General features: G+C 48.1%; 1 protein-coding gene across 1 annotated transcript in view; it reads right to left on the bottom strand.

The window, feature by feature from the left end:
- The window catches only part of Ryr3 (ryanodine receptor 3), a 369,516-nt gene that overhangs the window by 60,246 nt on the left and 282,249 nt on the right, over window positions 1-27,021 (bottom strand). Inside the window, 13 exon segments of the mRNA XM_048333185.1 lie at window positions 4,711-4,841; window positions 9,514-9,595; window positions 10,882-11,120; window positions 13,196-13,256; window positions 13,636-13,685; window positions 18,817-18,938; window positions 20,055-20,122; window positions 20,880-20,995; window positions 23,040-23,163; window positions 23,267-23,342; window positions 24,387-24,449; window positions 24,638-24,784; window positions 26,478-26,567. Of these exon segments, the coding sequence (XP_048189142.1) occupies window positions 4,711-4,841; window positions 9,514-9,595; window positions 10,882-11,120; window positions 13,196-13,256; window positions 13,636-13,685; window positions 18,817-18,938; window positions 20,055-20,122; window positions 20,880-20,995; window positions 23,040-23,163; window positions 23,267-23,342; window positions 24,387-24,449; window positions 24,638-24,784; window positions 26,478-26,567 (1,369 nt within the window).

Here is a 27,021-nt window from a genome sequence, read left to right as displayed (position 1 = left end):
GGTTCTACCAGGATGGGTTGAGATACTGCAAAGTGATGGGCCAGGGCAGGTACGATGCTACATAGCTAGCAGGTGCAGCCATGTCCTGGTGAGGACTTTCTTTCTGCTGCTATCACCAGAGCCTTTTGGCATATAGAACGCTGAATGTCTCTCCCATGCAGGACCAACTCCAAAGGAGTAACAGCATGAGAGGCAAAGGCTCCTGAACGCCTGTGATTTGCAGAAGGAATTACATGGGTCAAACACGGTTCATTGTCAATGCTGGCCATTTGCAGGGAGTAAATGCATCATGTCACCTGTCGCAGAACAGTGGTGGACAAGGCAAGAATGTGGGGAGAAAATCACCAATAAGGAAATTTTTAAATGCACCTGCAGACTAAATAGGTAAAGACATAAATCAAACTTTCAGCCCTGAAGCTTGGCACAAAGAAACCATGCCCACTGCCACAGAGGCAGCTGGAGTCTATAATTATTTGCTGTAAGATTATACAGAAAACTGAGGTGTTTATGTTTAAATGTCACATAGACAATACATCACTGTGGATTTTTTTTTCTGCCTAAGAAGAAGAACAAAGAGTTTCTTGAGGTTGGTGCACTGCAGTCATGAAAATGACCTTTAAAAGCAATTTACATGGACAATAATTGGTCTTTGCACGGAACAAACATTTGTGATTCAGAAGGTGTTTTGTACCTCAAATGCCACATAAGAAACCCAGAGTTACCTTAAAAACAGCCTCAGCTGAGACCCATCAGCTTCAGATGGAGACTGTTGGGGGAATCATTAGAACAAACTGTCCTTTCGTCTTCTAGAACAGTGGCTCTCAAGCAGTGTCCTCCCAGGCCTACTGAACTAGGAATCACAGTGCTAACTAAGCTCAGTGATCTGTAGCAACCTTCCAAGCGGTTCAGATGCACGTTGGAAAGTAAGTGCCACTGGGGTCGGTTCCAGCCCTCACTGCTCCGCCCAGCAGCTCTTCACCCAAGACAACAGCAACGGAAAGAACCATCCGGGCAATGCAGGTGGATGGATTATGCTGAAACGGGACCCCTTTCCTTGGTGGGTGATTACTCTGTATTCAGTAAACTGGCCCCGCACAGAAGTTTTCATCAATTCAATAATCTGGACCACTTCCACACATAGCAAGGATTTATCTAGTTTGGGATAACTGTCATGAAATAGTATTAAAACATCTCTAGACATAGCTTAGGTTTGGGATGAGTAAGGAAAACGCCCCAGGTTCTTACAACGGCACGAGTAACTTCTGGCAAAGCACCAAGTGTTTATTAACGCATGTGTCCAAGTGACAGATGAACTGGGCGAATCGGGTCATAGATCATGACGCTGAGAGCAATGGACCCCTCCCCCTGCATTAGCCTTCAGGCCTCTGCTCCGGAATGAATGGGGTCTACTTTCTTTCAGCCCACATTCACGCAGAGCCCTGCCGATGACAAACATTCCTTTACAGTTAAACCCCAGATGAGAAATGCGGGCTCCGGGGAGCCCCGTGCGTCCCCGGGTGTCTGGGGATCCCGGCCCGGGGAGCCCCATGTGTCTCTGATAACTGTGAGGTTTGCCAAGCACAGCCTTGGGTCCTTTCTTCCGCAGCAGCATTTAAGAACTGGCATTAAATGAGCGGTCTTTAACTGAGCGTGATTTTTGTATGTTGTTGAAAAAAATGACTCAAAGCAATGGTTTACACTTAATTACCATAAGCAGAAAAATAAACAATTTTGAAAAGCCTACTTGAAATTCTTCTGATTTAACACTGTACTTACTTAGTACATGTTATTTTTAAAAATAAACCTAATTATCAAATGTAAAAAAAAAAAAGAACTGGCACTTATTTTTTATTTATGAATATCTTTTTTTTTTTTTTTTTTGGCCAGTCCTGGGCCTTGGACTCAGGGCCTGAGCACTGTCCCTGGCTTCTTTTTGCTCAAGGCTAGCACTCTGCCACTTGAGCCACAGCGCCACTTCTGGCCGTTTTCTGTATATGTGGTGCTGTGGAATCAAACCCAGGGCCTCATGTATACGAGGCGAGCTCTCTCGCCACTAGGCCATATTCCCAGCCCCTATGAATATCTTATTAAATCGATGCAAAGGTATATGAAACAAACTTAAAAAAAAAAAAGTCAGGAGGGTGATGGAAGATGGCCTTTCCCCTTCCTCCCAGAGCAGCCCAGGTCCTCACTCTGCCCTGCGATTGTGCTTCTGTGCACTGAAAAGGTGCAGTTCTATGAAGTAGTGATAGAGACAAGGTGTGTGTGTGCGTGTGCGTGTGCATGTGCGTGCAGGCACGTGTGTGCATGACCAGGTCTTGAACTCAGCCTTGCACTCTTCTTGCTCAGCATGCTTACTCATGGCTGGTCTTCTACGACTTGAGCTACACCTCCAGTCAAGAAGTTTGCTGTCTACTTGGAGATGGAGCCTCATGGACTTTTCTGCCTTGGCTTGTCTTGCACTGAGACCCTTCAGGGCTTTTCCTCCTCAGTAGCTATGATTACAGGTGTGAGCCATGGCACCTGCTTATATTACTTCTTTTTTTTTTTTTTTTGGCCAGTCCTGGGCCTTGGACTCAGGGCCTGAGCACCATCCCTGGCTTCTTTCCGCTCAAGGCTAGCACTCTGCCACCTGAGCCACAGCGCCCCTTCTGGCCATTTTCCATATATGTGGTGCTGGGGAATTGAACCGAGAGCTTCATATGTAGGAGGCAAGCGCTCTTGCCACTAGGCCATATTCCCAGCCCCCTTATATTACTTCTTAATAGCGTATTTTGTCACAGTTGAATCAGAACAAATGTACACATCTTCACACGTGGGCTCCACGTTCCCTTTCAAGTTGGGGAGCAATACTTGGCAGGCATTTGCCCTTAGCTGTCACTGCCATGGCTCAACTTTGCCAAAGCCTGCTCTGTGACTCGGCTTTCACATTAGCAGTGCCTCACGTGGAATCCTGAGCAAGTAGAGAAAAACAAGGCTGGGAAATGCATTACTTTGCTAGCTAGAGAGAAGAGAAAGTGAGATGAGGGAGAGAGGACAGAGCAAGTTAAACTTACAGCTATCTTAAGGGACTTAGGAAGGCCATGGTGCTGTGGCGATGTGTCTCAATTGACCTGCTCTGAGAACACTAGTCTCCATGTGTTCTAGTACAGAAAGAATCGTATTACCAGCCTCATCTAAATTGTGTTGGTGGCCACTTCTGGGGGCAGTGTGTTCCTCTTATGTGAAGTAGTAAGAAGTCAGCAGGACCAAAGCTATCCTTCTGCTTTCTTAGATAAAAAGTACAGTGGTGACAAAGAAAATATCCTGCAGACCCTTTGTCACCATGGTCTCCCTTAGGCAGCTTTGGAATGTGAGCCTGAAAACAATGGAATTGCTAAAGCCCAGCCAGTTAATTCAAGATAATTTGGTTCTAAATAGGATGGATTCTGGTCTAAAATTGTGTACTATGGTTCTTTCTTTTTCTTAATATTGATTAGTTCTGCAACTTGGTAAGTTTTGCTTCAGATTCTATCAAATCCCTCTAGTCAAACTTGATTATAGATTCCTACCCAAGATTTCTTGTTCTACCATATTATCCTTAACCAGGGCCATAAATAACCCAGAGAGGGCTAATTACCCCAAACAAGCAGGCTTACAACCTGCCTTGATTTTTAATTCTAGAGTTTTTTGGTTATGTTCCAATAAATCTTAATTTTTGGTCTGATACCAGGACTCAAAGTTGGTATCTTATGCTTTCTCTCACTGGCTAGGGCTCTACCAACTGAGCTGTCACTCCAATCTCAGCCACCCCTCCCCCACAAATCATCTATCCATCCATCCATCCATCCATCCATCCATCCATCCATCCATCCAACAGGTTGTAGGCATATTTAACCTGTAGCCATAGTTTGCTTCTAGCTCTTATTAAGAAATTCTCAGCTGGGCACTGATGGCTCACATCTGTCATCCTAGCTACTCAGGAGGCTGAGCTCTGAGGATCACGGTTTGAAGCCAGCCCAGGCAGAAAAGTCGCCATGAGACTCTTATCTCCACTTAGCCACTCAAAACAAACAAACAAACAAACAAACCCAGAAGTGGAGCTATGGCTCAAAATGGTAGAGCGCTAGCCTTAAACAAAACAGCTCAGTGACAGCGCCCAGGCCCTCAGTTCAAGCCCCACAGCTAATAAAAAGAAAGAAAGGAAAAAAGTAAGAAGGAAAGAAAGAAAAGAAAAGAAGAAATTGTCTTTCTTGCATAATTTCCCCTAATCTTAGTGCTTTTTTTAATGTCCTATCTTCCAGGAGGAGGCAACTGTGTGGTCAGTGCCCTTTGACACAGCCTCTGGGTGAAGCCCGTAGTCAGGTTATTCGTGTGGATGTGCCCCTTTGGATGCCAACACTGCCGAGCTGCCTAACAGTCTTTCCAGAAATGAGACCCCAAGCAAGAGATGCTGAGGTCTCAGGAGGGAAGGGATGTAGAAGCCAACGATACCAACTCCTCATTTTACAGAAGAGGGACCCAAAGCCTAGTGTCAGCCAGGTCTTGTACCCACTCATCTCTTTAGTACGATGGTGGATATAACGCAGTCTCTAACTAACGGATCTGGCTGCTCTCAGGCGGTGGAAAACCACACTGCTACAGGACTGCCGTTCCCATCCATGCCGCCTCCCTGGCCGCTGTCTCTCAGCACCTGGAACAGGTGGATGAGCTCTGTGAGAAGATACTTACTAGACCTCTCCCTGGGAGTTTTGGTGTTGAAGACCGAGAGGGGGTTGTAGCGATTAAGGGTGGGCTCCAGGAAGGCCACCGGCACAGCAGCTGCAAGGGAAGCCAGACATTCTCCAAGGGCAGGACGCTGCCTGGAAACAAAGAAGTCCATTTAGAGGGTGCCCCCGCCTGCCTCTGAGACCTCATGCCTTGGCTGGCGAGGTCCCTTTCCTGCGCCACTTTCCCGGAGATGGGATGCTGAGCCCTGAGGCTCAGCAAGGCTGCATGGACATTTCCCCTCTGCATCGTTCCTGGACACTAAGTGATGGTTCACAATGATCTCTACTTGGAACCTGGCTCGTAACTCGCTCAGGGGGTGTGACACACTGTGTAGCTTTGTCCTTCCCCAACCATGTCAGAGAACATGTTCCACGGTTCCCAGTGGACATGACCCTCCTTGATATATGACAATGCTCTGGAATTGTCTGTACAATTTCCATGTGTCTGTTCTCTACTCTAGATGGAGACTATTAGTGGGAACAGTTGGTAAGAGAGCAAAGCCTTAATAAGATATAAAAGACTGGTCTTAAAACAGAAAAGAAAAACAGGTGCTAAAGGATATTTCTAGATTTCAAGAGGAACTTCTAATATATATAGTATTCCTCTCCTTCCCTTTTACAAGTATTAGTTTGTCTACTTTGAATAATTCCTGCTTATAAGTCGCTCTGTAAAAACAAGCGAACACCAGCAAAACCAGGATTCCTAGCTCAACCGGGTTGAACTGAGGGCCTCATGCTTCCTAAATGGGTGCTCTCACCACTGAGCCATGCGTTGAACCCCATATTTTTCTGGTTACTTTTCAGATAAGGCCTCACTTCCTTAGGCAGGCATGAGTCTGTGCCCCATCCACCTACACGAGCTACAGGAGCTAGAATAACAGGTGCTCCTGGGTGTGTCCAGCTCTTCATCGCAAAAGGGTCTCATGGATGTCTTTTTCTGCCCAGGTTGGCATCAAAGATTCCAACCATCTCAGCCTCCCAAGTGTGAGCCACCAGAGCCCTGCTTCCTCTTATTTCTTCTTCTGGACAGGCCTGAGAGCAAGGACCTTATGGGCTTCATTGGACCAGCATGGACCAGCAGGAAGACATGGAAGCCCTTCCACATCAGATGTGAGTGCCCACAGGGGCCATTTCTGTTAAGTCCCACTGTATCTTCTCTTCTCATTGGGGGAAATGGAGATTCAATTAAGTCGGACAGAAAATTTTAGATGGCACAGGGAGGTAAGCCTAGGAAACTCTCCTGAATTGACTTGGTGCAAAATTAATCCATCTTCTCCTTTTTCTTTCACCAAAATTAAAGTCACGATCTCATAAAAATGGGTTCTGAAAAGTTATTCAGAAGACAGCTAAGAAGTCCCAGCTCTCCTGGGCTGCATGCGCAGGGACTTGACCCTGCCCACTCTGATATTAATTACTGAAGAATGGGAGCCTCACTAGTTCGCCCACAGGGCATTTTCTAGTCTGGAGCACACAATCATGCTAATTATCTGTCCAGCCAAGGGAGATAAACAACACATCTCCAGGCCTACTTGCTAAAATAGTTCTATAAAAGTACAGACCAGAACCTTGCCAATTAATGCTTCAGGCTATTGAATGACTCAGCCCAGGGCCTAAGTAAAGACTGAACTGGCAAAGGCCTGCTAATACGCTACTTTTCTAGTCATTAGCACCTCTCTGGAGCACAGCAAGCCCGGCCAAGCTTCCTCGCAGGGATGGACTCGAAGACCATAGCAACCAAAAAGCCAAACTGACTCAAAGTCCATCACTGGGTATGAAAACGACTTGCTTCTTTCTAGTTCGTATTACCTAGCATGCTTCGTGACAGATTGAAAGGGGTTCAATTTCTATTTTTAGTATCTATTACTTCCTAATTTATCAAGTCGCAGGTTTTCCTTGTCAGCCTCTAAAATTAATCCCCTGGATCTTAATGGAAATGGATCATTCCTGTTGTCAGGAAAAAGCGATCTTAGTGATAATATTAATGTCTCACACACATATGCTGCTTTGTAATTTTGAAACTTCTATCATATACATTCAGGAGACACTAAAGAAGAAATAACACATATCAGAGATGAGAACACACAGTCCTAGAGAGAAGTACCTTTAGATGGGTGCATGTGTAGTATGATCAGAAACCACTGATCAAAAGGAGCCAGGCAGAAAATAGAATGAATACATATATTAAAGCAGAAAGGAGAAAACACAGTATTCATTAAAAATAAAACTGAGATTAGATGATTTGAGTAATCAAGTTGTTATTTTTCTGAACAAGATCCCATCAAATCTCTACATTTCTCAAAGATTCTTCATGTTAAAAGTATGCAAGTATTTTGCATGATTAAATATACAAAAGCCTTTACACTTACCATTTCCAAAGCAATACTTAAAAAACCATTTGGTGTAAACAATTGCACAAAACTCATGGGGGGGTGGGGAGAAAGAAACGGGGAGGGGGTGGCGGGGAAAAATGAGGGAGGAGGTAACAAGTTGGATAAGAAATGTACTCACTGCTTTACATATGAAACTGTAACCCCTCTGTACTTCACTTTGACAACAAAGAAAAAAATTAAAAAAGCCTTTACACGTCTCAGAAATTCTGTATCTGAATATCTCACTAGTCAATACCATCATTTGCATGATTGCCTCAATTAGAAAAACATTTCAAAAGAAATGTCAGGTTCAGTGACTATACCGCTTCATAGTCAATCCATCACCAGATGACTTACAGAATTTCTAACTACAACACACACGCTATCTAGCTGTAGTTGGACCAAACATCTACTGAACCTTTTGCAATCCAATAGATATTCATTAGTTAAGGAAAATTCAGTCAATGGTGACAGAAATGATGGGCTTATTAAACATAACTGCTCTTCCTGAACAACACATTAGAAACAAAACAAAACAAAGTCAAGTATGATATAGTTTGGCTCCAAAGGCCCGGGTGGCAAAGGCTCTTGGGACGTGGTGAAGTCTTTGCCTCTCACGGTGAGGCCTCGAGGGAGGTGTGCTTTCGAAGGGGACCGTGGGACCCGGCTCTTCCTCTGTTTTTACTTCCTGGGCATTCTGAGGTGCATATCTTGCTCCCCCAGGTGCTCCTACCCAGACATGGTACCATAGCTGCAAAAGGAACAGTGCCAACCAACGACGGACTGAGCAAAAATAAGCCCTTTCCCCTCATTAGGCTGACTACCTCAGGTATTTTATGAATGTGAATTTAACACAAAGGACACAGTTAAATAAAATTTTCAGCCAGGTGCTAGTGGCTCACACCTATAATCCTAGTTACTTTGGATGCCAAGAGAGAGAAGGAAGTGGTTCAAAGCTAACGAGGACACAAAAGTTCACAAACCTCCTTCTTTATCCATAGCTGTGCTCAGTGGGGATCTGCCATCCTAAGCTACAGGGGAGGCCAAGAATGAGAGATTGATTCATGGTTCTAGGCCAGCCACGGCAGGAAAGTGTTGAGACTCTAGTCCCACAGAAGGCAGTTGGATGCTGCGGCACACACCTGACATACCAGTGACTTTACCATTTCTGAAAGTTGGTAAATTGAGACTCAGATGTTCTCCCTGGTGGGAGGCAGGACCACACTCTACAAATAACCAATGAAAACAGGGCCAGAGGGCTGAAAGTATGGTTCAGGAGCAGAACATAGCCTGGCAAAGTATAAGGCTCTTAGACCAAACCTCAGTACTGCAAAACAAACACAAACAAATCCCACACTCCTGGCTACCTCTGAGGTGAGGAAATGGTGGGGATAAGAGGATCAACTGAGCTTGCTTGCTTCCTTCCTTCCTTTCTTCTGTCTTTTCTTTCTTTTGGCAGTACTGTGATTTTTCATTATTAACTCATGATTTCAATGAATGAGTTCTTTAGTTCTAAAAGAAGATCAAGTCTCTTTCTGCTTTATAGAGACATTGAGATTTGAATTTATGTACGGTTTATCAGGAAATAAAGGTTTATTGTTGGGTTGCTTGATAAAAGCACCATAAACAGAGCAAACCCCAAAAGAAATTGAGATTAGGTAAAGCATAGATCGATTGAATTCTTTTACCTTTGACATGTTCGAAAGGGGGAAAAAAAAGCAAAAATTCCTTCAAGGATAGACATAAGGCCAGAGTTTTATCCTTCCAATCTCAGCCCTGGATTTAAACAGAATAGCATGGTACACGGCATTTGATGCTAAGAAGCCAGGGTGAGCAGGGCCTCTCCTGTGCAGGAAGATTAGGGAGACAAAGCCGGAAACCGCACACTCGGCAGTGGAGACTAGTGAACAGCGTTTCTGTTCTGAAGTGCACACTTGCTCGGAACTAGCCAATCTGACAGCCGGGAGGAGGCAGGGCCCAGGGTCATCTCGCAGACACTCGTTCAACCCTGCAGCGACCGTGACGCATAATCCGTCCCCAAGTGCCTCCACAAAACCTACGCGGGAACTCTGGAAGCAACCGGCGCGGGGGGGGGGGGGGGGGGCTGCGCCCGGGGAGAAACAGACAGGTCTGCCACTGTTTCGGTGACAAATACAGGGCTTGGCCCGGCCACACACACTCAAAGCTTTCCTTACCCACGTCGTCCGCCCTTGCGCCTCACTACACCTCCTTCTGTCGCCGGACACTGCCTAACCGAGGCTCCACGTGCATCACTGCACATCAGTGAACATTTTGGTTTTGCTGGGTTGACAAGAGGCTATTAAACGTTTTTAAAAGCCTGGGTAACATTTCTTCCTCGGGCTCAAATGTGTTAGGCTCCTTTGTTTGCTCATTACCTCTCGACATAGATGTTCTTTCCTGTCCCGAGGGAGTAGAGGCTGCAGAGGATGTGGTAGCATGAAATTTGCACGTCGCTCACTGAAAGAGAAGAGATGTCATCACCACACTGATCCCCCCCCCATGCGCACAGGACAGTCCACGGAGAAGGATGGGCGGGCAGCAGCACGAGAAGCTCCCTCTCTTCCTAGACAAGCATAGCCATGGTAGCCAGATGCTAGCTTGCTGGGGAGGAGCGGGGGGGGGGGGGGGGAGCAAACGCCGAGTGCGCCAACGCCTTCACCGGCTGTGGATGCGGCCCAGTGGCTCCCCGGAAAGAGGTAGTTTGACCGAGGGAGCCTTCCAAGTGGTAATGGTACTCCTTCCATACAGTGAGATAGTAGAGTCAAATTTTATCAAGTGTCATACTGCTTCCTTTACAAACAATGCAGGAGCACTTTGGTAAAGTCTTTTGCTCATTTCCTAAGGAGAAATGCACAGAAGCCCTGCCTTCTCCAGAGATCAAACAAGGTCCTCACATCTGCCTGCCCAGATTGCCTGCTGTGACTTTCCAAAGGAAATTCAAGCGTCCCCAGGTTGACTACTACTTCCTGAGGAAAGGGAGTGCTCTGCTCAGAAATGCACAGGGTTAAATCTCCAGGCTACAAGCCCCTGATCACATTTAGGACTCCTACTCAGTCTAGGACGACTTTACTACAAGTAGAACTAACTTAAGGTTTTATTTTGAGCCAAGGAATTGCATTGTTTCCATGACACAAAACTCCTACCCATTGTGAATGACCAATTTTCGGCCATTCAGGGTGGGAGATACAGCCTGAGTCACTGACAAGTTTGACCAAATTAAATCACATACTAACAAAGTGTTGAACTGAAGCTTGGTGTTGGGATATCTGCGTGGCAGGCAAGGGGAAGTGCTTAATGCAAACTGAAATGAAACTGACTGGCTTTGGTCTTCTAAAGCTTAGATAATGAAGTATGCACAGCTTTCCTTTGCTCCTGATACCAATGAATAAATTAAGGCTTCTTAATAGGACAAATGGTGTCTGAAAAACCCCAGGAGGAAACGTACATCTCAGGCTGTATTACGCAGATAACCTTTCAAATTAAATAGAAGCACAACAGCTGAGAGCTAGACTAGTGGATAGGAAACTGGGATATGATTAAATATTATGCATGCAAATGAACGAGTTTCTTCCCCTGCAAAAATCTATTACTTCATTTTTCTTAAATCTAAGAAGAAAAAAAAATATGTGGAGTAACCGTTTCTCCACTCTGCCCTAAAGTCCAACGTAAGCTCATCCCTCTCGCCACACTGCCCGTCTGTGGCTTTGTGCAGATCCATTCCTGACAACCAGCAGGAGACTCACAGAGCAGATCCACTCCAAACTGATGCTGGGCCACGTGCTCAAAGATGGATGTCAGGATGGGCAGCAGGGCCACCGTGGTGTAGTTAATATTCTGAGAAACCCCTTTGATCTGGGTTCTGGAATGGGTGAACTTCCCCAGCTTCAGGTTTTCTGAAGTCTTCTCTAAGTCCTCTGCCGCGTTCTCAAAGAATGCTCGTAAGCCAGCCTTCACGAGCTCGGAGCCAGACTTCATGACAGTCCTGCAAGCAAACAAACCCTGTTCAAGCCAGAGGCAGGCTTTGCAGTTTGGCCATCATCATTCTTGAAAGTGGTGACTTGCAGTGCGCTTGGGTGGACATTTGATGCTCCAACCCCTAGAGATACTGTGTGAGGGGGAGGGGAGAAACCTGGGCCACGCATCCCACAGGCCTGGTGACTTCGAGGGGACCCAGACTGAGGCAATCGTCATTCAGCTCTTTAGGATCTGCAGGGAGAAATCTAGACTGAGATGGGCACTGGTCCCCTGGTCTAGGGAGTGGGCAGCTGGCTGGAGTCCTTTGTAACTATCTAGCTGAAAGGATAGGGAGGCGAGTGTCCCACACAGCTCTCTGTGGGATCAGGACCTTCCACGAGCCTTCGGTGATCTCCCGTGATGCACAGCTACTTAGAGAGGAAGGAAGGAAGTCTGTCAACTGAAGCATGGATCTGCTAGTTTGCAGGGAACTCCTAGGCTGGATAAAGAGAGAAGAGCCACCGAGTCCCTTTAAAACTGCGTTGTAAAAATAGTTTTATTAGACCACTTGGGCATGAAGGGAAATTAAAATGTGCCTCATGGGGAGGGAGTTAGGCTATGAGTACGCGAGTCCTTTAGTATTATCTTACAGCACTTAGAACGGGAACAAAACCTTCCCATATTTCTACACTAGATGACAGACTTCGTCTACAGAATTTTCCTGATGATCAAGTGAGCCACCAAGAAAATAAAAAAAGTCAGTCGGTCTTGTTACATGTGTGTGTAAATATTTAGACACTGTTTCCCTGAGGATACTTTCTGAACATTCCTTTTTGGTAAAGAAAAGTGGACGCTCCTCAAGCTTTTCTGCACAGTGTATTCTAGGCAAGGGCTCTACCCACTGAGCCGCATGCCATCCTCCGTCTGTGTTTTGGTTTTGACAGAGGATCTTGCTAACTTTTCCAGAGTTGCCCTTGAACGCACACTCTGCCTCTGTACCCCAAGTAGCTGGGACTGTAGGCACGTGCCATCATGCCTGGCTTCTGCGTGTTTCTTGGTGTAAAGATTTTTCATCTGAACGGTAAGGGATCATATGTCCACAACATGTTAGGTTTATTTCTCTCAAAAACAAAACCATGAAATCCCCTTTAAGGATGCTTACTGTTTTCTTATTAAATAGCTATCCATTTGTTGGAGGTTTTCACCTGTGGCCAGTCTCTTTAGGGTGGCTCTCCTGCAATGGCTCTTAGGCGCTAAGCTCTCTCCTGGTTTTGACAAAGGCCCTCCTTAGTGAACGTGTCTAAAGAAAGCTCCCTTGCCACTTCTTTTCACAAGTTGTTTTTAAATAGCACTTATGTCAATGTAGCTAGAACTTACATGTTTTGGGTAAGACTTCCTTCTCTATTCAGCTGTCTATTCCCTTAGACCTCGACCATCTTGCCTGTAACCAGCCTGCCTTCCTTCCCTCCCTCCCTCCCTCCCTCCCTCCCTCCCTCCCTCCCTCTCTTCCCTACTTTCTGGCCTTGGACTCCACCTTCCTGCCTCTGTCTCTCAATTCTGGGGTTACTGAAATGACTCATGAAGTGTGCCCAGCTGTCTCTCACTGTTTATCTTTTATTAGCATATATTAGTTGCATGAAGTAGTTTTACTGTGACATTTCCATACATGCATACAATGTACCCTGATCCAATTCACATCCTCTTTTGCTCTCTCCCATTCTGTCTTGATGTTTTTAAAGTCAGAGCTCTCTGCAACTCCTTCCTTGGCTCTGTGAATCCAGAGTGATTCCCTTCATCTCTCTCAGAATCCCTGTGGTTGCATTGTCCATCAGGAGCTCCTCTCTTTGTGTGCATGGAGAGTTGGGTATGAAGTGGCCTATTGCCACATTATACGTATTTTCTTCTGAAAGACAAATTTCTCAGTGTGAGAAGTTAAGAACTGAGCAAAGGCTCAGCTCTCAGCACCCAGTAGCAGCCGGGCAGGGGCTCTGCAGGGTAGAAACGGGGAGGGACCAAGAGTGGTGGGAAGGAGGCACAGGGAGTACCAACGTCCAGGGTCAGGTTCACCTTCCTCTGAGAATCAGAGAGGGAGTCTTGACTTACCTTGTGTCAAGGGTCTGTGCTAAGATGTGAAGACAGCTAACCATGGTGGAAGAGTCGCTTCCTGGAATGAAAAGTACCATCTGTGATTTCCCAGCCACTGGGACTGTGTTTTAAATGCCATCTCCTCAGTATGCATGAGCCCAGCCAGTCTAACTAATCCCCAACCCACACAGAGCCGGGCCCATGTTAAAGGACACGGCGCTGGCCTCTGTTCTGGCTTAGCCGTGGCTTCACGGGGGATGTCAGAGGCATTCTGATATCCATGTGGGAAATCTGAGCTGGTAAGTGGATAGAAGTGCTCATAATGACTCAGGCCAATTGTCTACGGGAAAATTAGGGAATACCTGAATCCCAAGGCTCAGGTTGTCTGAGAGACCATAGGAAAAGCAAGTTCAGGATAATGGCAGGAAGGAGTGAAGCCTTCAGCAACATTCACTTACCAAAGAGAGAAATCCTGTGTCTAACAAGAGCAGCGAGTTTGCAGAACAGGCTAAGGCAGAAAGCAACAATAGGGAAGGTTACAGAGAGTCAAGGACTGGCTGCACCCTCACCCCCACTACCACACAGCAAACTAAGCAGAAGAGGCTGGCGGGCCAGGAAGGCGCCCTGGGCTCCTCTCCCCTGGAAGGCCCATCGGGACCATGCTCAGGCAGAGAGTGCACTTCGCACAGTCATGTTGAAGAGCCGAGGCATCTTCTTCCAAGTAATCGGCAAGATTGGTCACCTGATGGCCCGGCTCCACCGGCCCACAGTGTCTTCAGAGCGCAACCCTCCGCCAGGGCACGGCAGTGAGCCCTGCCGTCTCTGTCTCCTGCGGCAGTGAGCCCTGCCGTCTCTCTCTCCTGCGGCAGTGAGCCCTGCCGTCTCTCTCTCCTGCGGCAGTGAGCCCGGCCGTCTCTCCTGCGGCAGTGAGCCCTGCCGTCTCTCCTGCGGCAGTGAGCCCTGCCGTCTCTCTCTCCTGCGGCAGTGAGCCCGGCCGTCTCTCTCTCCTGCGGCAGTGAGCCCTGCCGTCTCTCTCTCCTGCGGCAGTGAGCCCTGCCGTCTCTCTCTCCTGCGGCAGTGAGCCCTGCCGTCTCTCTCTCCTGCGGCAGTGAGCCCTGCCGTCTCTCTCTCCTGCGGCAGTGAGCCCTGCCGTCTCTCTCTCCTGCGGCAGTGAGCCCTGCCGTCTCTCTCTCCTGCGGCAGTGAGCCCTGCCGTCTCTCCTGCGGCAGTGAGCCCTGCCGTCTCTCCTGCGGCAGTGAGCCCTGCCGTCTCTCTCTCCTGCAGCAGTGAGCCCTGCCGTCTCTCTCTCCTGCGGCAGTGAGCCCTGCCGTCTCTCTCTCCTGCGGCAGTGAGCCCTGCCGTCTCTCTCTCCTGCGGCAGTGAGCCCTGCCGTCTCTCCTGCGGCAGTGAGCCCTGCCGTCTCTCTCTCCTGCGGCAGTGAGCCCTGCCGTCTCTCTCTCCTGCGGCAGTGAGCCCTGCCGTCTCTCTCTCCTGCGGCAGTGAGCCCTGCCGTCTCTCTCTCCTGCGGCAGTGAGCCCTGCCGTCTCTCTCTCCTGCGGGACGTGCTGAAACGTGCAGCCACACGGCACTCGGGGGGGGGGGGGGGAGAAACGGGCATTCCGAAAGGCAGCGTGACCGCCACTGTCGCAACGCACTGCGGATCACTGTGCTGCCTTCAACTCCGGGGCAAGCCTTTCATTTTGAAGTGGACTTGGAAAAATGTCGGTGGTTAGGGTAGGAAGCCATTTGGAGAAGTGAGTTGTTTTCTGCTACTGCCTCAGTCTCCCCTAGCTGGCTGTCTGGACGGCTGCTCCGGGTGGGTTGTTGGAAATGAGGCCTTCTACTTGGTATACAGTGGTGGTCTCACCCTTCTCCCTCCTCCTCCTCACCTTCCCTTAGATTTTCCTCCAGGGAGCCCTTTGGAAGTTCTGCCATGGTCCCCTGCGGAGGGGTGTGTAGTCAGAAAGGGGTCCTGCACATGGTCTGTGCCTGCTGCAGGCAGTGCCTGGGCCTGGGCCATGCATGCCCAAGTCCTGGGGCCCTGGGGAAGAGACACTCGGGACTCTGCCACTACTCAAGATGGGGATGGTCAGACTGGAATTTTCAATACTTCACAGTCAGCAGAGGAGCAGAAAGGACAGTAGGAGGAGCACTGACAGAAACCCTGGGCCATAGGGTCCATGGTAGTCCAGCTCAGGTCCTATCCTGTCCTGGGGCTTCTTGCTTGACATAGGACAGGGGTCTTCAATAGGACGACTCAAAGGGAGGGGGAACATATCTCAAGTGTTGGGGGGGGGGTGAAACTTTCTCAAATTGTGTGTGTTTGTGTGTTTCCTGGGCTGTCTACTGAAAAATCATCAAAGTCTCCTGCGGGTAGTCATTAGATTTTTCAGTGGAAGTTAAGTTGGAACTCCCTAGCCTAGAGCTTAAGAGAACTCATAATAAGTTAACAGGAATCTGGCTACCGCCACCAGCTTGTGTGACGTTAAATATGAGCTGCTTCTGATGTGATGTAGCCTGTGGGGCTGGGGCGGGGGCAGACCTTCACGGAGGAACGTGACCCGTGTTGCTGAGGCTTTTTGGCTCTGCTTGGTGCTGGAACACCCCACCGCCTCAGAGAAGCCCTCCACTGCTTTCTGTTTTGTAAAGTTACCTTTCTCATTTGTAATCAAAAGACTATTTTCAGAACCCAGGGGCAGACAAACTCAGATGTTTCTGGAGAAAATGCTTCAAGTGGATGGACACTTGTCCTGTATACATAGAAACGTTTTTTCTAGGGACTGGGAAGGTGGCTTAGCGGTAGGGTGCTTGCCTAGCATGCATGAAGCCCTGGGTTCGATTCCTCAGCACCACATACATAGAAAAAGCTGGAAGTGGCGCTGTGGCTCAAGTGGCAGAGTGCTAGCCTTGAGCAAAAAGAAGCCAGGGACAGTGCTCGGGTCCTGAGTCTAAGCCACAGGACTGGCAAAAAAAAAAAAGAAAAAAAGTTTTTTCTACATCAAGTAAGCCGTTGGGCTATGTGACCCGACAGCTAAGCAGCTGTCAGACGTGCGTTCCCAGCCATGGGAGGGCAGGACCTGCAGTTGCCAGGGGTCACGCTCGTCTCCTAAAAGCCCATGGCATAGAGAAGCATGCCCTCAGCCCTGTTATGGGGCCTGACTCCCAGCTGACACTCCTGTCCCCTCAGAGTTGCAAGATGGTCACGTAAAGGGATTCCTGGGAAGGAAGGCTACTGCCCTCCCCATCCCCACCCCAGGTAAATGGCATCAGATGAGGAAGGGGAGGGGAGGGGTGGAAAGAGGCAAGCAAGACTGCAAACAAGACAGGCAGTGCAAACACAACTGCCTCTGTGGGGGGCAGCAGGCACATGACGGATTGGAAAGCTATTTGCAAGGCTCATCATCTCTAGGTTGTATTCCAGCCTTGACAAATGGCGCCTGGCTGAACAAATGTTACATTTCCATGAATTAATAGTCCAAGTAAAACAGATGAAGGAAATAGACACTCCTGCCCTCTGTTGGATTATCTGAATACCTCACCTTCTTCATTTCCCCTCCTTCTTACAAAACAGACTGACGCATTCTGAAAATGTTAAGACCATCTTTGACCAACACCCGAGTCTGAGGGAATTTTATACTCACAGCATGGGGACTCTGTCTTTGGTGGGAACAAGTCATTAGAGTGTAGAACAAATGGTATGTACTGTTGATAGATAGGACTGGAATTTCATTCTTGTCCTGACTTAGCATCTGGGTTATGTGTGTGGTGCACTGAAGTGAATCTGAATCTCGGTTCCATCTTTGCAAAACAGAGATGGTAACATGGAGGTGCTACTGCACAACAGAGATAGTAACATGGGGGTACTTTTGCAAGGTTTCCTCATGAGGCTTCCTCAAATGGGCAGTAGCTCTCACATAGGAAAAAAAATTAACCCCAGGCGAGATGTATATTCAGGAAGATATTCCACTAATACCATGAGTTACATAAAAATAAATTGTTCCTTTAAAAATGATTTTATAGAGTGACACTGTCCAAAAACAAATGTACTCTTACCTGACAGATGCAACTGTAGCCCTCTGTATATACCTTTACAATAACAATTAAACATTTTTTAAAAATAAAAAGTGATTTCATACATGGCTACTACTCTAATGTAAATGTAGTGCAGGATCCTAGATGGGATCCTAGAACGTAATGAGGACAATGAGTAAAAATCAGGGGAGTCTGAACAAAGTATAGGTTGAGTTAATTTTTTTTAAAAAAAGTCAAGCTTAGTGCCTAGACATGCAGAATGTTTAATAAATGCTACTTAAAACTAAACGTGTATATCTTTCCAGAGATGGTGATATTTAAAGGCTGAGCTCTTATTAAGTACAACGTGCATTGTCCATTGCCAAGAGAGGCTAGGGGAAGAGTTCAGAGGCTTTCATTAAAATCCTCTTCTCTTTATCTTTTATTGATGAGGCTCAGATCAGGGCATTGTGGAATTAACCCGTTGGCTTGACTGTGCAGCTTTCAATCAGATCTAATCTGAAGGTATCTGCATATTGTGCCTATTAGTCTGAGTCAGAAGGCTGACATTTTTGAAGTAAACATCTTTTCTGGTTAGGAATTTAAACTGAATTATTTCTCGAGATTTCAAATCTCAGATCATCCATACCATGGCTTGTAAGATCTGACTTTTAAAAATTCTAATTTCTCCTAGCTACTTGGGAGACAGAGATTAGAAAATAAAGTTTGAGGCCAGCTTGGACAAAAAGTCAGTAGTATTCTGTCTCAAAAACAATCTGGGACTGGTGGTATATACCTATAGTCCCAGTTACCAGGAGGTGAAGAAAGTAGGAGAATCTTTGTCTGAGTCTAGCCTAAGGCAAAACCATGACACTCCATCTGAGAAAAACCTCAAAAGCTAAAAGGACTGGAGGTGGCTCTGGTGGTAGCCCAAATGCCTATCTAGCATGGGGCCTAGTACCACAATAAAAAGCAAATAAATACAATTTCTGTTCCTCTTGAGAGCAAGATCCACCTGTTTCTTCTCAATGTTATGTGTTTGTGTTCCCTGAGCCTCAGAATGGTTTTCATCTCTCCTGAATGTATTTTCAGGATAGAGATTGACCTGGGTATGGAAGTCTGTCCCAAGTCTAACCGATACCCTAAGGTGCACCTTGTGAAATTACACTGTCGGACAGGAAAGTAACTTCCTTGGAAATCACGATGATAGCTAAGTCTCTGAACTGCCAATCATTCCGCTTCATTCCCCACTTTGGCCCAGATACCTGTCATCTTAAAGGAACTACAGCAGTACCATGATGGCTACAGTTTGGGGACATGTCCCTCAAAAGCCTAGGTAGTGTGTTGGTGGGGCGGGGGCTCTAGGTGAATGTCATCAGGTCAAGGAGGATGTACTCTTGAAGGGGACTGCCTACCACTACCAGCCACTAGGTGAGCAGTGTACTTCTCTGTGCTCCCTGTCACTGTATGGGGCAGCCCCATCAGAGGCCCAAAGCAGTGGTCCACCAGTCATGGGCTGGAAACTCCAGAGCTGTGCCCAACATAGGCATTCCAGCAGTACTTACTCCAGAGATCTGCTGTGGCAGCATGAGGCTGACCAACCCTGTAACCTCTTCTTGTAGACTCACCTGGCCACCATTTCTTTCTCCTTGTGGGAGGCATAGCCGCTGCTGCTAAGGGGCTTCAGTGGAGATGACAAGAAGTAGAGGCGGTGGTTGGTGAAGTACTGGTCAACCAGCGGGAGGAGGACCTGGAAGAACCACCGATAGCAGCTTTTAGGGAGCCAGGCCGGGCCTTCCTGGTGGTTCCCCTGACAGGCTCTTTCTCAGTGAGCCCAAAGTCTCTCAGCTCTGGTCCTGGAACTTCAGGAAACTACAGTTTGGGCCCTAGTGCCATGAGTTCCCTTCCGTGCCTCCAACCAAAGGCCTTAAGGATGTGTGAGGAGAGGTCCACAGAGGGCCCATACGAATGTTCCTGTGATCTGAGTCCAACTGGCAGGGCAGGCCTAGGGGACACATGCACTCGGAGGAGGCTTCCTGGCTGTGGCATCAACAGGTGCACCTGGGCACAGCCAGCACCACCACCCGCTGGCGTCTGCCGCGGCTTCTCAGAGAGCAAGGCCAGTCAGGCTGTTTATACTGCTGCTCCCGAGCAGGGCTCTACAGAAGACACTGTTCCCTGGGACCCAAATTCAGTCTCCTTTTCTTCCGTGTGTGTGTGTGTGTGTGTGTTTTCCCTCAGTCCTAACTGGCTCATAACTGTGAGGTGGGGGGAGTGTGTGTGTGTGTGGAGCACTGTCCCTGGCTTCTTCTTGCTCAAGGCTAGCACTCTGCCACTTGAGCCACAGCGCCACTTCTGGCCTTTTCCATATATGTGGTGCTGAGGAATCGAACCCAGGGCTTCATGTATACGAGGCAGGCTCTCTTGCCACTAGGCCATATTCCCAGCCCTCTTCACAATATTTTATCTTGGTAGAGCACTACCTTTTTAGAGAATGCATTATCCACTTTTCCTCATAGCTAGATTAAGCTACAAGGTTTTAGCCAGTGATTGAGAGTCTCACAAAAGCAGCAATGTGCCCTCCCTTCCTTCTCCTGTTCCCTGCAGATGTGGTGCGGGGGAGCCAGTTTGGACCACACTGACTTGAATCCCACCTCTGGAGATGGCAGAAGAATCAAAGGAGAAGGTCTGCGGCCCTAGGTGGAGGGATAGTGTTGAACGGGTGGTCTGATTCCTTATACCTCCCACTCTCTTTCGGCTTGTCTCACGGAAGGTACTGAGGTTCTATCCATCTTTTATGGATCAGTTTAACCTATACGCTAGGTGGTAGAGATCACAACAAAGAAGCAATCTGACAATCACTTACTTTGGCGAAGAATTTGATCTCCTGGTCATGGGGAGACTTTTCAGTCTTCCCACTGCTCACGATGGCTTCTACAAAGAGAGAGTGAGTGCCGAGTTGGCTTGAGTTAAGAAACAAACTTACACACTACAGCATTTTAGAAACCAAGCAGCTTTCCTAAGGGCATAGAGAAGCCTATCTGATTTTGTAAAGTGTATTTCACAAGGCACGTCACAAATGTACTACGTAGTCATTCTGTATTGGTTCTCTCCACCACTTCACTGCCCTTGCTCTACTTCATCAACAAGCTTCAGAGTTGTCCACAGTCACGGAGTAAAACAATGGGAAAGTTAGGAGAATGTAATGCCTGGAAAAATGGCAAAAGGGACAACCATATCCAGTAGAGAAGTCAAGGACCCAAACTGATTTTTCAAACATGGAGCCCTACCTTCAAGCCCTTTTGTGCACTGGTTCTTTGAGATAGGGTTTTCTTACTTTCCATCCAGGTCCATAGCTGGACCGTGGTCCACGTATTTTACACTTGTAGCTGGGATGGCAGGTGTAAGTCACTACCCTCTGCTTCTTCTGTTGAGCTGGAGCTTTGTGGAGCTTTCTGTCTGAGCTGGAATGGAACTGTGAACCTTGGATATCCAACTCCCAAGTAGCTATGGTGACAGGCATGAGCCCTGGACCCACCAAATGGATATTTTTAATGGGGAAAAATAGCTCAGTCATGGTTTCCCCTGATATTATATGTCTACAGAATTTTGGGCAGTTGTCACATGAAAGGATTATTCTTTGGTCAGGGAACAGAGAATTCTTTTGCGGCATTTCACAGCGATAACTTACCCAAGTGGGCAATAAACTCCTGAGCAGAGTCAACATACTTCAGGATCTTCTTCAAAAACTTGTAGGCAAATCTCTTTTCCATCGAGGAGGCATCCAGTTCCATATCCTTCATCCCTCTGGGTTGGATGGGTGAACCCAAGGAAGTAGGAGATAATCACATGACGGGATCGCACACCCTTCCCATACTGAATTTAATCTTACAATAATTTCTCAACATCCCTTACAGGAAAATCTCTATCATTCTTACAACAAATAGTGAGCTGGGGATGCAGAGAATGAAATAAATATATCTACTTCTGTGGAACTTACATGCTAGCTGTAAACTATGTGGAATGATAGACGTTTGTGTTAAAAAATAGAAAAAGTCAATGCAGGGTGAGAAGGACCAGGAGTGGAGGAGCGAAGGTAGGAAATGGGGCCACTAGGGCTGGTCTCCCTGGAGTAGAAGTCTACAGGATAAGGGGGGGGGGGGCGGATTCACAGGACCTCTAAAGAAAGACCAGCTGAGGCGAGCTCCTGAGTGGAAGCATGCTGCTGGCTGGAAGAACAGGGCAGGGAGACCGGTGTGGGTGGAGAAGAAGGGAGCAGGCAGGCAGGAGATGGCAGGGGAGCGAGTCATCTAGCACTGTGCAGGCCAGTCCCAGAATTTTAATTCTGCTGAGATGGGAGGCTACTGCAAGTTCCGAATAAGCGTGCGTGGTGTGACTGACATTCTAGCAGAACCCTTCTGCTGTGTTTAAAATTGACTGTGAGGAAGAAGCCCCTTAGCAGGCTGTCTCAGCCTTGATGGTGATGAACATGATGAGAAGTGGTAGATTCTGGGCTTAGGTTAAAGATAGAACCATTAGGATTTCCTACAGGACTTGGTTGGGTTGGGAGAGGAGAAAATGGACGAGGTTTTAATCTGGAGCAATTCTAAAGAATGAACGGCTGTCATCTAGGAGGGGGTGGGGTGGGTGGGGCGGAGGCAGAGAGGCTGAGGCTGGAGGAAGCCTGGGCACTCTCCTCAGGGACGAGGCCACCGTCAATCATCCATGGCTCACAGGGGTCTTCACTGAGGTACTAACGACTCAGGGCATGTCTGCTGAGTTCAATTACGGTTCCCCTATGTTTCCAATATCCTTAGCTTTGTTTTTAGAGTTAGGGCAACTTTTCATGTTTGTGAGCAGGGAATTCATCACCCTGCACATTCACCTCAGTGTTAGGAACAGGAGGAAAAGGAGGATGGGAGTTTTCCCTTCCCAGGAGCCGGCTCCTTCTGCAGACCTTTATGGCTGGACAACGGCCAAACAAGTTTCAAATTCTTTTCTATGTCACATGCTAGAAATCTTGGCATTTGTTGACATTCTCGGGTAAATATTTTTGTAGGAAATGAAATGGAGAAAGAGAGCAGGTTGCCCAGGATACGTTTCTTTGGGGAAGAAGGGCCGGTGTGCAGAAGCTTGTTTTCCGTCCCCCAAAGAATCAGCAGACATGATGCCATGGCGCACAGCTTGCCATGGGCACCAGATGTGCGAGCAAACGGGTTCTACCTTTAAGATCCAAGCAGCCGAGCCTGTCCTCCTATTACACTCACCTAGATCACTCTGACTTACATCCTCTGAGGTAGGTTTGGGGAAATTACAACGCGTTGGACCTCCCCAGAGGAGGTCCCTATGTCTAGAGATGGCCTCTGTGCATTGTGCACTCGCTCTTGTTACTATGCAGCTTGATAAAACACCACACCAATCAACCATAAGGGTTAACTTGCAGGTTTTACAAAGACCTCCAGTTGCAAATTTCAAACATATATTGTTAGAATTAGAGATGAGTGAGAATGAAAATGACAGGGGAGAAAGTCTAAAGATATCTACAACACCAACCCTACCTTTACTTGGGCCTCAAATTCTCATTGCTCTTAAGGAAGACCAAATTCCAAAGTTTTGAAGGCGTGTTCTAAATGTGGTTTATAACTACAGTTGCTAGACCAGTGTGCAAAGGAAAAGGCTTGGCCTGTAGCATCATATTTATGAACGTGTGCATTCACTGTAAATCTTCCAAATGGACACACACTGCCCTCAGTCGGATGGGTCTTGAAGGCAGGTGGTAAGTCTCGGAGTAGGGGAACCCACTCTCCCCTCCAGCTCCAGCCCACTCATCACAGGAAGGCCGAGGACTTACCTAGAAACTATAATGCCATTCACTTGGAGGAATTTAAACAGATCCTGCGCCTTTTCTCGGTCCCTGAACTTTTCCTTGGCTGTCAAGGTGTCATAGGGTACCAAAAGAGGGTGACTGCCACCGCCTGGAGTCAGCAAAGCAAGCAAGATTATCTCCCCCCCTGTACTTCCAGGAGCAAACAGTGCCCCAGCGTCCCTTCCCCAAGGGGTGCTGGGAGCCCAGCTCACCTTTGCTTTCCAGCTCTGACTTCTTCTTCTTGGCCCAGATATTGTGATAGTTCTCTGCAACCACCTCTACCATTCCCTGTGTCCCACCAAGGAGAGACCGTCAAAGAGAAGCAAGCAAGGAAACCCGCTTCTTACCTGCCAGGCTATTTCTGCAGGGGCAGCGTTCCACCACAAGCCACCAGCCTGCAGTGGACGCCTGACCCCCCCCCCCCCAGCCTGTGCTTATGCGTTCACTAGCCGCGCACCATCCTGCGTGCACAGAAAACGGGGTCTCATCCCATCCTTCCCAAGAGACCTGATACCCTGCCACTCGGGACATTCCCGAGCAGCTTCTCATCTGCCACAGGTGCTCGGGACACCACCTGACCGGAGATAGAGTCAGGGGTGAGAGGTCAAGCAGATGTCCCCAATCCCCCAAAGCGTTAAACTAAAAACAGTCATCACATCACGGTGGGAATTCCTGTAAACAAATACAACCTTTATAAGGCTTATACCGCAGTGACCTAGAATGAAGGGCGTATTTTGGAAAGACACTGTCTCCAAGGTCATCTGGAGATGACATTCTTTCCCTTCTGGCCCCGTGGAGTCTTAGAAGGGCGAGGGATGCGGGCTCCGGAAGGCCATCGCCACCAGTGTGTGTGCGGAAGGGGAGGAGGGGCTTCTGTTTTCCTTTCCCCGTTCTACATTTCTGGGTCCTGCAATGGAAGCCTCCATAGTCGTTTCAGGAAAGGGAAGGCGTTCTCTGGGCATCTGCAGGCTGTCCTAATGATCTGGGAGACTGACAAGGGCCAGGCAAGCACTTCTACCCAGGGGCCAAGCTTCACGGGGTTCTCGAGGCTGGTTCACATTTGGGGCTCAGCATGGTAACTTGCGGTTGTTTTTCTTTTCCTGCATCCTCACCCACAATGGCATCCCTGGAGGAAGACGTGGGCTTCCCGCCTCGGCCACCAGCCCGTCCTGGGGAGGGCCTCGCACGATGTCGTACAGCATGGCCCGCCCCAGGCTTCCATCTTAGTGATGACATGCCCCGAGTATTCCTCCCTTACCCCCTTTTGCTTTCAGTCCTTGGGAGGGAAAAGAGCCCTACCCTGGAAGTGCACAGAGCAAGTGTGGTACTGACCTGGAGCTCCCTGGAGAGCACGACATTGGAGAGGTCGAGGGGGGCAGGGCTGTAGCTGCTGCCCTAGGAGAGCAGAGGCACAGTCACCAGGCTTGTCATCCTCTCCCCTGTTCCATCGCATTCCTAGTGTCCCCCCAACTTTCCTGCTGCCCCATTCATTCGAGGTGGACCCCCCCATGACCTCCCACACCGAGCCTTCCCGCAGTCTGTTCTCCTGGCCCACGGTTGCCTCCCGAGGGGGGCTGTCATACCTGGCTGGTCTGCAAAACACTTCGAAGTTTCTCATTTTCCCGTTGCTGAACCAAAGCCTCTCCCTCTTTGGTCCTCTCCACTGTCCAGCCCACAGCCAGCATGGTTTTCAGGGACTCTCTGGCAGGCCAACGATAAATTTCCTTCTCCTGGAAGAAAATGTGCACTGAAGAGCTTTGCAGAGCATGTCCATCCAGCATTCAAACCAGCCCTGCTCCTGGGAAGCTGGGTCCCACAGTGGGCAGGGGTTCCCATGAGCTTGAACCTTCTTCCAGTGGGCAAAAAATGCCACCTCCAGCATTTCACTCACAAAGTACAGTCAGCGTTCCTGATGCGAGTCATCTCTTAAGAGCCTAGGCCTGCCGTCCTTTGCCTCAGAGGGAACGCACCATTATCAATGACATCCCGCATTTAGAAAATGGAGAGGATCGCGGCTGGGGAGTATGGCCTAGTGGCAAGAGTGCTTGCCTTGTATACATGAGGCCCTGGGTTCAATTCCCCAGCACCACATATACAGAAAACGGCCAGAAGTGGCGCTGTGGCTCAAGTGGCAGAGGGCTAGCCTTGAGCAAAAAAGAAGCCAGGGACAGTGCTCAGGCCCTGAGTCCAAGCCCAGGACTGGCCAAAAAAAAAAAAAAAAAAGGAAACGGAGAGGATCAAGAACAGGAGCGACTCCTATGTCAGCAGCTGTTTCTATAGTGGAGACACTGTCAAAAATGCATCTGCACAAAGCTCTCACTTGAGCCCAGAACGTCTTTCCTATCTTTCTTCCTTCCTTCCCTCCTATCTTTTTGCTGTGGCTGCATGCACAGAGGCTTGAACTCAGAGGCCTTCTGGCTTGCTTGCTCTCAGCAACCTCTCTGCCACCTGAACCATGCCTCCAGCATGGTATTTTGCTGGTTAATTGGAGAGTGATTCTTGCAGACTTTTCTGCCCAGGCTGGCTTTGAATTGCAATCCTCTGGATCTCAGCCTCCTGAATAGCTAGGATGGCAGGCAGGAGCCACTGGCTGAATTATCTTTTGATCAATGTGCAATTTCACATATAATCAATATTCTTTTTTTTTTTTTTTTTTTTTTTGCCAGTCCTGGGCCTTGGACTCAGGGCCTGAGCACTGTCCCTGGCTTCTTCCCGCTCAAGGCTAGCACTCTGCCACTTGAGCCACAGCACCACTTCTGGCCGTTTTCTGTATATGTGGTGCTGGGGAATCGAACCTAGGGCCTCGTGTATCCGAGGCAGGCACTCTTGCCACTAGGCCATATCCCCAGCCCACATATAATCAATATTCAAACAGAGACATATGTGCCATCCCTTACAGAGATCATTACGCTGAATCTTACAAACCATGCTTACTGATTGCAAGACGACAGGAACTCAGAGTTGAGATGAACTAAACAACTGAGTTTACAAAAAGAGGCTTGTTCGTATTTCCACAGGGACTTCTTACTCTTGGGTATCATCGATGTATGGGAAGTAATGTGTTTGAGTTTCTTCTAGGAACTCATAGCCCTTTTCCCTCACCCAGCCCCAACAATCTAACAAAACCCCCTCCTAGCTCAGCTGCAGGAGAACTGTAAGTACATTTTGGCTCAGGTTTAAGTGCTAAATAGAGCTGCTGTTCACCAGTCTTTGCTTCTGGGAGCTAAAAAATGGAGTATGAGGCCTAATCATGAAAATGGTCCTGGGGCTGCTGCCCACTGACAGGCCCAGGAACTGTCTGCTGAGTGCCAGGCTGTCTCCAAGAAATTTGAAAGACTGGTCTGGTCTGGACTCCTCTGAGCTTCCAATGCAACTCACAAGGAAGAAGAGGGCACAGCTACAAGGTGGGGCGCCTGTTCTTACCTTCTCAGTTAATGTCTTAAAGGGCCTCATCAGCGGGTGCGTCTTCACGTTTTCATCGAGGGAAATGCCGTATTTCCATCCACTCTGACTCTGCAGAAATATCCTCAGTTCAAATATCCTTGGCACTCAAAGAACGCTGCTATGTGACCCAAACCCATGCTTCTATTTTCCTGAGTAAAATAATGGATCATGACAGAGCTTGGAAATCCTTTTAGATAATGCCTAGTTGGTCCTTTCAGACCGTCAGATGCTCTGCCTCCTCCATCCGGAACTCTGCTCCTTTGTGCTTTCTGACTCTACTTGCTGTCCCCTCCACTTTCTTGCCGGTACTTCGGGCCTACTTAAAACAATGCTGCTCAAAGACTGAGAGTACTGGGCCTCAGGGTAAGGGTCACACTCCAGAGAATACTTCAGGTATGGGAGCACTGGACTACTGACCACTGTGTTGAAGATATCTGGTTTACAACCAACCACAGCACACAATCCTAGCAATGCCTGCTTCCCAAAGTCACAAGTCACAGAACTTCACAAGTCTTCACAGAAC

This window comes from Perognathus longimembris, chromosome 23 (genome assembly GCF_023159225.1).
Source record: "Perognathus longimembris pacificus isolate PPM17 chromosome 23, ASM2315922v1, whole genome shotgun sequence".
NCBI lineage: Eukaryota > Metazoa > Chordata > Mammalia > Rodentia > Heteromyidae > Perognathus > Perognathus longimembris.
The sequence above is the reverse complement of the archived record's forward strand: the minus strand, read 5'-3'. Positions and strand labels throughout refer to the sequence as shown.